General features: G+C 45.2%; 2 protein-coding genes across 2 annotated transcripts; one reads left to right on the top strand and one right to left on the bottom strand.

The window, feature by feature from the left end:
* Positions 1-8370: 8370 nt before the first annotated feature.
* Positions 8371-10295, top strand: clec14a (C-type lectin domain containing 14A). Its single transcript, XM_084678664.1, has one exon. It carries the CDS (start codon positions 8611-8613, stop codon positions 9859-9861), a length of 1251 nt encoding a protein of 416 aa, XP_084534790.1. The 5' UTR covers positions 8371-8610; the 3' UTR covers positions 9862-10295.
* Positions 10296-10722: 427 nt separating this feature from the next.
* Positions 10723-13508, bottom strand: sstr1a (somatostatin receptor 1a). The gene has a single exon (XM_084678676.1). It carries the CDS (start codon positions 12132-12134, stop codon positions 10941-10943), a length of 1194 nt encoding a protein of 397 aa, XP_084534802.1. The 5' UTR covers positions 12135-13508; the 3' UTR covers positions 10723-10940.
* Between the last annotated feature and the right edge of the window lie 37 nt (positions 13509-13545).

Genomic DNA, 13545 nt, shown 5'->3' with positions numbered 1-13545 from the left:
TCAAATACTGTGCTTTGAATAAAATAATCTGTTAAATTAGGAAATACATTCAACACTAAAAACACAACCCTTAGTCTCGGGTCATTGTTGGGCTTGTCTCCATAGTTGAGGTAGGAGGTAAAGAACATAACATGATCCCACGTGACACAGCATTACCCAGAACCCCCGTGGAGAGTGAGTGTTCCATACTTCCTGGAACAGATTACCAAAACTATTGATGAATATGCTAATGTTTCTTTTCTGTGGAGTGCTCTGCATTAATATTCACCTCACTTGAACTTGCTGTTAATCAACATTTGCATGACTGCTAATGTACTCGATAAGGTGTCAATTTGAATAAAGTGAATTTTAAAAGCAAAATAACATTGTTTTTCAGCAATGCTACCCAGACAAATGCAATTACACTGATTCCAGGATCTCAGGATAGGTTAATGGTTTTGTTAATGGAAGCCTGTGAGGTTGGAGTAAAGTGATTTCATGTTTTAGGTGTATACTAGTTTCACAGTGTAATGTAATGAGCGAGGCCTTTGATGTCTGCGAACAAGTCTCTGATGTGTGTCAGAACTCTGCCAAACACATTGCTATGGTGACGCTTGCTTTGATGTCTTCCTTTTTTGTTCATTCCCCCCCTGCGCACACACAAAAACACACACACACACAAATCTAATGTACATGGAACGTTCCTTGTACCAAGCTTTACTTATGACATGCTCTGTGGTACCCTGACACATGCATTCACATACAAGCAGACACACGCATGTTCACACGCACGTGTCCACGTGTCCGCCGTGTTATCTGGGGGCACAGGGGTATCATCTGGTCCTGACGGCCAATCAGAGAACAGGATGGGTCATTTGAGGGAAACGCAGCTTAGCAACAAAAGAGGATCACAGTTCAGGGTCATAAAAACACAATGAGACAGACAGAGGATTCATGGTGTAAGACTGAGGCGAGACCCAACTGATACAATGGAGGTCACTGCAACTGTGGTGTCAACAATTAAGTTGTGTGTGTGTGCGTGTGTGTGTGTGTGTGTGTGTGTGTGTGTGTGTGTGTGTGTGTGTGTGCCAATACAGGGTTGTACAGTCACCTGGTGAGTCTGGCAAGGTTTTGAGGTGTTTTTTATCATTAGAACTCACCTTGGGTATACGGCTCACACACACACCCACCCACACACACACACACACACCCACCCACACACACACACACAGTGTGGGTGAGAGAGAGAACTGAGGTGGCACAGGGGAAGCATTCTATTTTAGGGAAGGTGAATGTGCTGAATGTGTTTGATTGAAATGTTGACAAAAACACCATTTACATCATGGCCAGTAAACCCCTCTCTTGAGGATTCCTGCCTTTTTACTTGAATCAGACTGTCTGCTGAAGGTTAGTTTACACAAGTCGGTATTAGCACAGACGAGAGAGTGTCTGCCATTGGCTGTTTGTTCGTGTTGAAGTGTTATGGGCGTGACTCATTATCGGGAGTGTGTGTCTGTGTGTAGGAGGTTGGCACGGCAACTGAAATTTCACACTTGCCAAGTGTGATTTCAATAAAATGTGATTAGGCCAATACGTGTGATATCAGTCTATGAGAGTACTGGAGGGGAGGAGAGGACAAGGAGAGGCATAGAGAGAGAAAGACAGAGAGCGATGGAGAGAGAAGAAGAAAGAGACAGAGAAATGCCTAAGATGGTGGGTCCGATGGAAGAAAAAAAAAGAATCTCATTCCATGAGATGTTCAAACATGGAAGGCTAAACATATCAATTCTTCTTGATCACTTGAATTAACATCAGCCTTCCCGAGCCCAGCTCAGTGCCTCCACAATCTGGTGTGAGAGGATCTCTGCTCAGTACAGCACGCTGCTTAGCATCTGCTCTCTGTCTCAACAACATCATGTCATCCTGAACACCTTCACACACGCTCTTTACACATCCGCCTGCTCTGCTCTATGTGATGTTGTTCATCATTACAATACCAGCCCCCGGGTGTCACTCACACCCACACAGAGCATGGTGCCGGGGGCAACGATGATCAGAACGGCAGAGGAACAAGCTGCACTCAGAGAGAAGGTTGCCGCCGACTGATTTGTGTACGTTGCTCAAGACGGCTAAGTAATTAGAGCTGGATGTGTACACAATTAGGCAGGAAGAGCAGGCTGTGACATCAGCCACTTCTGAACCCTACTCTATATATAGACGCAGGTTAATGGATGAGCCAATGCCTCCAGCCTCCAGCCTCCGGCCCCCAGCCTCCAGCCCCCGGCCGGTGGCATTTAATTCAACTCAGTCTACTAGGATTCCACACAAACATTCTACCATTTTTTTAAACATGATTCTTAGAGTCAGAATGAAGAAGAAACATCTCACTGTTATTCTAGTGAGAGTGTCTTCCGGCTGCAAGAAGCTCCTTGACCAAAAACAGGGAGTTCTATGATGGCGTCCACCTGGGTCATACAGTTCACCAGTAGGATGTCTCTCAAGATGGGCAGACCTTGAAAGAAAGACAGTAAGGAATATAGATGAAGATGAAAGTTGTGTTTGTAGGATACACTTTCAGGCAAATAAATCATACATTTCACCAGTATCATTCATTAGCAAACTGGGCCCTTGGCTGGAGGGAGGAGGGGTGGGAGGAGAGGGTGGAGGAGACAATGAATCAGGTGACGAAGCTGCTACAGACTGGTGACTGCATTATCTGATGACGCCAAACGAGTACACACACAAACACACAAACAGAAACACCCATCTGTTAAGCAATGAGGCAAGCTTGGTTTCTATCAGCAAAGCCCAAAATGGTTCATACTGTTTGGGGGGACAAGATTGAGTCTTTGCAAATTGGCCACTTACATGCCTGGAACTTAGTGTGCCAGGACACTCATCATAAGCTATTTGTGGATGATGGCCACTTTACTGTACATGGTTAGATGAAGAGTCTAATTTTCTCTGCATCTCAAAGGGCCAGCTGGGGGGGGGGGGGGGAGTGATACTGTATATCACCACTGTGTTTATCAAAGGTCACATCAACAATGCTCACAAACACTTAAGTGTACATACAGGCAGACACACACACATCATCCTTTTGGGGTGCCTTCCAAGGTGACCTTCCCAAAACACATAAATATTCATGGTTGTCATCTTTGATTTACTGTGCTCCACCAGAAGGCTAAACTTACGACCACACTAAAACAAAGAGAAGGAAGAGAGGGGAGGTGTAGACGGGCTGCCAAGTACTCCCCTGGGGGAAGGAGAGCGAGACCTGGTCCAGGGGGAAGAGCAGAAACACGTTGGTCTGCTCACTGAAGGAGGGAAGAGGCAGGCTGACGGGTTTAAAAAAGAGTGATATCCAAACATCCTTTTGAAATATGAACCAGTCCATCGCCATGATTATGGTTCAGCACTGTGTAAAGCACTGTCTGAAGTACAACAGAGATACATATCTACTTAGCCTTAGTGTGTCCGATCAGGTTGAATGCATATAGGCAAGTACATTGGTGTCTGAAAAATAACGTTCCCGCTGAGAAAGTAATGCCTTTAGTGTACCTGAACATATTCTAAACACATTCTACAGCTTAAACCACAGTTGTTGTTTTATTTGCAACAATAGTGTAATTTTGAAGTGACAATTGCAGGCTTAAGAATAGAAAGCCCCTAGAGTTGTTTATGCGACAGAGCAGAGTCTCGCCCAAGGACCGTCATTACAAGTGACAGATCAATACGCCTTTAGACTAGCAAGACAATGGCACTATCGTCACGCTGTAGTGAAGTAAAGCTTTAGGTTATTGATTGTTTTCAACGTCTGTCCCCGAAAACTAGATTATGTGTGAAGTGGAGGAGATGAAGAACAGCGAATGCATGGCTGTGTTTAATACCTATGAGCGCGAGGGAAATCGCAGGATCAAACAGCACGCAGACCGCCACACCACTGTTATAGCTAACTTGGAATGAGACCATTATTTTATAAACGAATCCCCCACCCAAAGACCCAATTAATTACATTGAGGCACTGTAGAGGGTTTCTGAGCGCAGGTTATTTTACAACCTTTATTTAAACTCTCAGTGAGAGCAACCCTGTTGCCTCCAGCCCAAGGCCGTAGCCATGGAGTCAACATTTATATCAATGTTTTATTTCAATGTATCGGGGGGAACATTTTGACCAGATTTGAATATTGGGGAGGGGGTTAAATATTATGATTACGGCCTTGCTCCAACCACTTAATAATTAGACTGGGACTTGTCATGGCTCACGCTACTGAAGCAGTCCTCTGATGAACAGAACAACCCACTTAACCGGCCGAGATCAACACACTATTGAGATTTTGACTAATAACAATGTATGGATTACACATCAAATTTAATACGTTTACAGAAGGAGTAACAAGGGTTAAAAAGTCATCTCTCAGTCATCTCTCACACATTCAGAAACACACACACACACCAAGAGCTTGCAGAGACACAAACACCCTCCACCTGGCTGCCTAATCAAAGCTCCACATGTGTACCTTTGATTCCCACCAGTTCAGAGCCAGCACCTGCCAGATGAACTGTTTCACCTGGGGAAGAACCGGATAACAGCTACCCCTCCTCTTTTCTTCTCTGCTTTTCATTTCCCCCTTTTCCATAATGCAGAACTGGTGTTTTGAAGTGCTTGCAAACCAGGCTGGGTGGTATCTATAGCCTTACCCAAAGATACAGTAGAGTCATTAAACACTTGCTGTATGCCTTCCAAGTTTAGACCCAAATCTTAAACTTCCCAAGTACGTAAAACTCGAAAGCATCATTACCATACATCTGTCAAAGGAGAAGCGAGTAAATGGATTAGTTTCATTCTGGGGTATTTAATACTGCATCTATGAAATTAATTAGCAGTTTGAATGGTTTCTATAAAGATCCAATCTGGAGATTTTTTCTGCCAGGATCAGACGTTCAATTTGCAGAAGAGGAATCGTAATCACAGTATCTTAACTCATGCCCCCCTCCAACTCTGTTACTGGGCTGCTAATGGTTTATATACATCGCCTCCTCACCTCCTCTGCCCCACTGCTCACACAGTAAACAGTCAAAAAGAAACTCTCACACACATTCACACACACATACGCAGAGAGACACACACACAGGGTGAGGCTGTAAGCTGTAATTAAATATCCAGGACTAATCTCCCATAGGAGTAATGGGCTCCTATAAATAGAGGCTCATCTTGTGTAGAAAGAGCCATCGCTGGCTACTCATGCTGCCTGGTACCCTTTAGGAGATGGAGGGGAGGAAGAGGGGGAGGGAGCGGAATGGGTGGAGATAGAAAGGAGGTAAAAGGTGAGTTGGATGAAGGAGGTGTGGAAGAGGTGGTGTGCAAAAAACGGAATGAGGGGGAAGAAGAGAGATTTGTGAGATGGATGATTTGATGGGTCAGAGAGAAGGAGGCATCGGTAGCACAGCAATGTCATTAGTGCTGTTATTGGCATAAAAGGGTTTCCTGTGGTGCCAGAAAATACAGGAAGTGGTTTTATGGAGAGCAGAAAGTAGTCCTTTAATCACTTCCTGTACAGTCACAGATATGGGGAAAGGGGAACCGTAGCATCACCATGGAGACACAAGGGTCACAACCCTGTCTTCATATGGGGGAGTTAATCTTTCTGAGACAACAACCTCTTGTGAATGATGCAGAATGGATGTGCAGTACAGACACTGTCCTGGGACACACACAGCAAAAATCTGTTGTGTTCAGGACAGGTTCGGAGTGAGAACAGCTCCATATATAACAGAATGACCAGTGTGTGTGTGTGTGTCCGCTCAGGATCCTTGAAGAACATTTCTACATGATCACTCTTCATTAAATTAATGTTTGAAGGTCTGTTATTTACCCTGAGGTATTGTGCATGGTTATTGACTGAAATAAATGCCATCATATTTTATTCAGTTGCTGTGAGATTAGCTGACAGAGTTCAATCCAATTAGCAAGTTGATGGTGCAAAAATCAGTTAGTTCTTGCCCAGCAAGGTACCTCACACACTTTTCATCCATCACACTATGTCCTTCTATTGAATTGTAGATTGCTTTCTGTACTCTCTGTGGTTGCTGAGAGTTCATATGGGTGGATCAGTTAATGTAAATGACATATTTAAAATCCACCTCATACTGTAAATAAGCTGAGGATGGGTGTGTATTTAGTGTGTGGGTGTGTTTATGTGTGTTTATCGTCAAGGTGACTGGTTTCCAGCACTCATTCTGTATCACTATTGAGCATATTCTTACAGCCGACCTACTGTCAAAAGCTGAAGCATTAAAAAGTTAGGCTCACTATCCTCAATAGACTGAAAGCATAAATGTTTCAGGAGATGATTAAATCAATATTTGATGCTACATTACTTGGGATTTAAGATATCATGATGTAACAATTACTGGTGAGAATATCAGTTCATGCTGCATCTGAATTAACTCAAACCAGACAAATCATAGACTTCCAGTAATCTCTGTTGGATAGTCTCTGTAGGCTGTGCTGCTCACAGCCTCATCAATGTTTTATAAGATTAAAAGTAGGATCATAGGATTAATGAAACACACACACACACACACACACACACACAAACACACACAAACACACTCATCTATATGTACTCCTCTCCGGGTTGTCTTTTCTCACATCAGTCTGCGAGGCTGAAAGAATCACTGAAGGAGTGAAGGCTCACAGTGTAAAATAGTTGACCTGTGTTCTAGACTATCTGAATAACGAAAATTCTGGCCATTTAATAAATGAGTGAATAGGGTTATCAGTACTGGCAGTTGATGTCAGTCTGTGGATATCAGGCCCCGTTGACTGATACTGACATTTGAGAATCTAAGTCAGACAAGGCAACACTTTTCCCCATGACAGGCAAGTCATCCTGCAGTGAGAGATTGTTCAGTTATGGGCTGCTCTCAGCACTGTCCTGCATTTGAAGTCAGGCAGGAGTAGCAAAACGGGAAAGGAGATAAAAAATGTCAGGACGAAGACACAAATTAAAAATAAACTTTGAAAATGCCAGTTCCAACATGCTGTGAGCCCAGTTCTGGTCTACTGTATGTGTTGTGTATCTGCCAGTTGGAACCTGGATAGTAGAGCTCATCATTAGGACTGGCAGGGAGACGGGGGCTACTCTGTGCTGTCAGTCATCATCTGTTGTGACCTTCAACACTGATAGGCCCCGCTTGAATCAATCTGACTGTGGCTAATGATGCCAGGGTACTGAGGACATAGCCTCATGAGAAGGAGACCCGGGAGAGCAGGTACATAACCACATGTAGCAGAGGTGGTTCAGAGCTACAAACAAACGTTCAAGTTGAGTCAGTGAACAGATCGCTGCTTTGATCCACTCTGTAACGTATTCATATTATACTGACCAACACACACACATAAAACGTGTGAAGACATAAAAACCTTTTTTTTTTCTCCTTAAAATCTTTTTCCAAGAAGTAGCCGAAGGCACCCAACATGATTTCATCCTCTTGTTCACGCTCTCTGATGGCTTCTGTGTGCCTCCCTTCCTGTCCCTCATCATTCCATTTCCTGTGCCTCCCTTCCCTTCCCCTTCTGCCCTGCCTAGCTGTGTCCCTGGTTCGCTACTGTCACATAGGCCACGCCCCTCCACCCCCCACTTCCTGCCATTCTCCTGTCACATCCTCCAGGAAGCATCTGGGTCTCTCTGACAAAGCCTGGCACCAGAGGCCGAGTATAAGTACTTTACTGGGAGGACATTGTGCACACAGCACATCCCTGGTGAGAGACCCTGAACGCACTCTTCCACATGACAACAATGACTCTCTCTGAGTTTAAGTTTCAGGGCTGCCAAATTCACAGACTAGTGTGGTTACGTGTGTGTGTGTGTGTGTCATGTGGAGGGTCCCCTAAAGAAAGGAGTCATGTTTCCCCTGTTTGTCATCCCATCCTGTTAGCACTGCAGAGTTCTGAGTGGGTCAGGCTGGCACATCCTCCTCACATGGTTGTTTATCCAGTTGGATCAGAGTGCGAGCCACACCAGCGGTGCAGAGAGCTACGGTCTTGCTAGTTTCTCAATCGCTAACTTCCTGCATCTCCGGGATAAAAATCTGTTTGTTTTGGCAAGCCTGGATTTGTCCTGGAGGAAAAACTGACCGTCGAAGGCGGGTCAACTCTTACGGTTACACCTCTGTGACCTGAACCGTTACAAATCCTCTCCATAAGGTCTCCTCCTGAGACTTGGACCGTAGATGCTTGGTGGGTTGCAAACTACAGTTTTGATGAGTTGGGGTGATTAGTTTTTGAAGTTGCTATTGTTTGTCTGTGGCGACACCCAGCTCCACCCCCCTCTGCAGAGGAAACAGAGAGCTGTATCAAGTCGGAGCACACTTCCTGCGCTTGTTGTCTTGGGAGGGGAGCTCAGGGGCAGCTAAGAAAGCACTGGGGAAATGAGCTCTGTAGACTGTTTAGTCGAGGGGCTGCTATCATAGCCAGCCAGTCTGCCACAAGAGAGCTAGCGCAGTCAACTGGTGTGTCAGAGGGAGCGGCTAAAACCTGCCCTCCAGAGCTGCTCTGCTGACAGAGTTCCAGAGCAGAGGCAAGCTGGGCCGTATGAGAGCACAGGGTTTCAAGGAGATATTCTAATGACCACCATCAAGAGGCTGAGAATGGCCGAAGCTGGAAGACTACAAAACTGGATCTATCTCTTTACTACCTTGGGGATTGCTCTCTGTGTGACTGAGGCACGTTTCACCATCAATGAAAACTTTTTCAACTTTGACAAAGCTCTGGAAGCCTGTCTGCCTAATGGCTTCCTGGCCAACATGGCCAGTTTGGAAGAGGTCTACGATATCCTGGGGGTCATCTCAGACACACTTCGACACAATCCGATAAATAGTTCGACCCAGGAGTTCCACTTTTGGATCGGCTTGAAGAGTGGCAGGGACAACTGTGTGGTGTCCGGTCAGCCCCTGAGGGGATTCAAGTGGGTAGTAAACGTGAGTACTGACCCTGGGGTTGGGCAGTGGAGGAAGGAGCCCGAAGAGACTTGTACTGGGACGCGTTGTGCCTTGCTGTCTGGGGAGTTCAACGGGACAGACGTTGTGAACTGGGGCTTGATCTCCAGCTCCTGCAAGACGGGATACCCCATCGTCTGTAAAGAAGGGGAGGGTGGACCCCTGAAGGGACAATGTCTCCCCGACAAAATCCCTAACGCACGATCACAGGTCATTCAGTCAGATGGAACTCTAATGGTGGAGTGTTGGACCGGGGACATTCACACACTGATATGCTTTGCTAACACTCGCAGATGGCATAGCAGTGATTTATCCGTTGCTATTGAGGACATCTGTCCCTCATGTGGAGAAGGCTCAGTGGGGGACATATCTGGTAGCTGTGTGGATGTTGACGAATGCTTGACGAACCCCTGTAAAAACCTTTGTATCAATACTCCAGGTTCATACGCGTGTTATTGTTTCGACCAACTTCAAAACATCCACAATGAGGGTTCACCATCATGCAGTGGGCCAACAACTACCTCAGGCCCTCCAGGAGGAGTTACCAAGCCGCATGTGACTCAGGTCAGCACCCCAACTCTTGACCTGCCTTTCCCGGAGAGGCCGTCTCCCAGCTCCCCTCCGGCCTCTCCTGGGTCCCCAGCCTCCCCCACAGACAGCAGCAACGTGTTCATCCCCGTGCTGATTGCAGTCATGGGTCTGGTGGTACTGGTGGTGGTGGTCCTGGCAGTGGTCAAGTGTTGCCTCAGGTCCAGGAGCCGGAAGCTGGCCTTGAAGAAATCCGAGCAGATGGCCATGAAGAGGGCTGAGGCCTCTAAACAGGCCGGCCTTAATGGCCAAGACTCAATGGAACACACCACTGAGAAGGAGGCCACATAGTGAGATGTGTGTCTGATAAATGAAGGTTGCTGGTTTGGACGGTTGAACTCTCTCAACACTACGACGTTAACTTTGCTTGTTTGCACTTACTGTGCCAGAGATGCTGTCTTTGAAGAGACTGTGATAATGGTAAGGTCATCGTTCAGTCTCTAAAGAATAGGAACACCATGTCCTGTCTTTTCTTTCCTAGTGTTCTGTAGAATGTTCTACTGTATATAAGTGTGTGCTATTGATTTTGTTTGTATTTGAAAGAAATGATTTAAGATACCAAGTCTTGATATTGAAGAGCTTTATGGGATATGCCCATACTCTATTACACTGACCAAAGTATTGCTGTAAAACATATTTTGAGTGCATTAAAAAAAAAAGTAAAAAAATATATTTCTTGCACTTTGATTTTCTTGAACAATAAAGTGGATATGAATAGTACTCTATCTAAGATGTGGTGCATTGCTTTCCATTCAGTTCCTCCCTCTTTTACACTCATATAGGCTAGTCAGCTAGGTCAGAGGGGGGACATAGCTTTATTCAATAAAACTTAGCCCTAAGTAGTAGATCAGACGGGCAGGACCTGACCCGAATTTGGGCAGGATGTGGTTATTTTGTGTCACAAATGTTTCTGTCTTTCCTGTATTTAGGGATCCTAAATATTTTTATCTGCATTGCTTTGATACCGCAGAAAGTTCTTTATAGGCAGTATGGAAAGTAAGAGATGTTACGCAAATCGGATTTAGAAAGCATATGCATTAGAAAGCATATTCATTTAGAAACCACATGCTTTCATGCACGATAAATGACGAGGATGCATTCATGTATTTTCGGTAGTGTTCACATTGTGTAAATAAAACAATAGACAATTAGGACCATAGGACATTTTTAATTTGATTGAGTCAAATCTTATTGAGATATTATTTCCAGTCCCGCCTGAAGGTATGTCAATAAATAATTAGACGCTTAAATTCATCTAATTTTTAATGCCGCGTTTATGGAAAACATTTGCAAGTTAACAGACGTATAAGTAACAGTCAAATTAAATACAAGCGGCACATTCATTTGTTCATATAACGCCAGTCATTATGCTACAATGTAGTGGTCCTAGAAGTACAGGTGCCGTTCCGGTAAGTGCTGTCTGATTCCATGTTGTCCGGTTGGAACTCGTCCACACTATATCCGCGACTTTTCACAGCCGTTGCATAGTAGTCTATGGGTTCCTCAGTTGCGCTATCCATCCAGCGTAGGCACAGGATTCTTTGGAAAGAACGTTTGAAATTGTCCGAAAGGAACCCGTACAGGAGAGGGTTGGCGCAGCTGTTAGCGTATCCTAAAATAACAGCTAGTTGGCTGAGCGTTGCGTTATGCTGCTGTACGAACACGTTAACGAGCTGGACGATGTGAAAGGGCATCCAGCAGATGACAAACACGGTCACCACCATCATCACCATCAGTGTGATCTTTCTCTCCGATTTTTTGCGCTGCTGCCATCCCGCCTTCAGAGCCACCACTCTCAGCTTGGCAATGATGAGGATGTAACACATACAAATGGCAATTACTGGGAACAGAAAGCCCATGAGAAAGGCATATATCACAAACACAGCCATCCACTGGCGCTCGGGCTCGGGCATCTGCATGTTGCATGCGACAGAACCGTCGGAGTTTGGTGCTGTCGTAGAAAATATGATAATTGGCAAAATGACTAGAATAGAGAACATCCACACCCCTAAGTTAACCATTTTGGCAATTGTGGGTCTGCGGTACCGGGACGCCTTGATGGGATGTACAACTGCAATATAACGGTCTATGCTTAGGACAGTTAGGCAGTAAATACTGGTAAACATATTGATAGCGTCTACACTCAGGACAAGTCGGCAAAGGAGGGAACCGAACGGCCAGTGGTGCAGAAGTGAAGAAGTCACCAGGAACGGGACGCTTAGCATGAGTAACTCGTCCGCAATAGCCAAGTTCAGAATGTAGATATTGGTAGCCGTTTTCATTTTGGCATACCTGAAAATGACATAGATCACCATGGAGTTGCCACACAGTCCAACCAGGCACACCACTGAGTAAATAAACGATATCAGGATTGCGCTGCCGTGCGTTTCGCTGTGCGTTTCATTTCCAGATGAATTCGTTAGAAAAAATCCGTCTGTTTGGTTTAGATTCCTAAAAGAGCCGTTGGGCATCATATCTGCTTGAATCTCCATCAAAAGAAAAGTGTGAGACAATATATTGTCTGTGAAATAATCCTTTTTAAACAGAGCGCGAGTCCCGAGCATCCATCTACTCACGGCAGTAGCAAAGCGTTGCGGCGCACGGTGCGTTTCAGGACCATGGAGAGCGAGCGACTGGATGCTCCAGCAGTCTCGAGACGCAGCGTCGTCAGACGTCCCTAAATGACGTTGGGATGGGATTGGGTCCCTAATCGATATGCTGTTTTCTAAAAAGAAATATCCAAATGAACGTCATACCACACTCAATTTCTGTACCAAACTAAAGTATAAATGGCTTCATATCATATGACAACATACAGTAGAGCTTTCTCTAGTGTTCCCTGAAGGAACCAGGGTGGAACGCGTCTGGTACTTTGAGACAGATGAATCCAATAAGCAATTCAATCTGAATAATTTACATGAACAGAGTATACACTGAGATACATACAGTCATCAACAGGTATATGACACATTTAGTAAGTTACTCAATGCAACAAATAATAAATAGGTTTCCTTCTTAGTTTCTTTACGGTTTACAAACACAGTGGCATGAAGAGAGTCTGTTGTGCTGTGCCGACCATGCTGGAAAGGCAGCTTGAGTCTTCATCTCGCTGACAGGCCTGAATATCCCGACAGGATGGCAGGTAGCGGAGCAGACATGCCGAGACACAAGCTGTCGGGTGCGAAACCACAAGTATAGGTTTCTGATTTCCTAGCACAGCAGTGGGTACAGCTCACTTGTAGAAAAGTTGCAGGTTCAAATCCCCCTCTGTAGGTCACTTTGCATGAAAGAGTCTGCTGACTTAATGCATTATTTATTATTATCGTCCTTCATTTTGTTAGTCCTAACAGGGTCATATTAGCCGCACCTGGTGTCTTAGTGGGAGACCAGAGGTGTGTGGAGACACCACATGTTCCTCTCAAAAGGAGATACAAGTCTGGGTTAATGAAAGAGTTTACAGTACTGGACTGGTGGAACAAAAGTGTTCTTTACAGCTCAAATATGCATCGACAAAAAATCCCATAGCCCTCATCAAGAGCCACACAATGAGAGCATGCAGTCTGAATGCAGGTAATGATGTCAGGCAGGAGAGAAAAGGCTTGTCTCTACAGAATAGACAGCTTCAATCAGATGATATAGCCGACATTGTTCTCCCAGAGAATGCCCTGGAAATGCGATGGGCTGAACCAGTGTGGCTCTGGGAGGAACAGATGGCTGTATTCACACTCCTCGTTTCCATCCCAGTCCTGTCTCTCTCCCTTTACTCCACTCTCTTCCTTTCTCGGTTTCCCCTCTCGCTGTCTCTCATTCCCCATCACAGAACACTCTATACCCTGTGTCCATCCATCTTAAACTCATCTCTCTCATTCTGCCTCCCTCTCCTTCCACCCAGCTCTCTCTCTTTCTCTCCTGGAACCCGGCCAATTCATTTGGCAGGTGTTTTTCATGCTCAGTGTAGGCCCCTCTCCTCCCCTC

Source organism: Hypomesus nipponensis, chromosome 3 (assembly GCF_054491055.1).
Source record: "Hypomesus nipponensis isolate SF chromosome 3, ASM5449105v1, whole genome shotgun sequence".
Taxonomy (NCBI): domain Eukaryota; kingdom Metazoa; phylum Chordata; class Actinopteri; order Osmeriformes; family Osmeridae; genus Hypomesus; species Hypomesus nipponensis.
This window is presented reverse-complemented; position numbering and strand designations above follow the sequence as displayed.

Bases quoted from the DNA above. Each gene is read 5' to 3' on its own strand.
- clec14a (XM_084678664.1), top strand. From the start codon at position 8,611: ATGACCACCATCAAGAGGCTGAGAATGGCCGAAGCTGGAAGACTACAA.
- sstr1a (XM_084678676.1), bottom strand. From the start codon at position 12,134: ATGCTCGGGACTCGCGCTCTGTTTAAAAAGGATTATTTCACAGACAAT.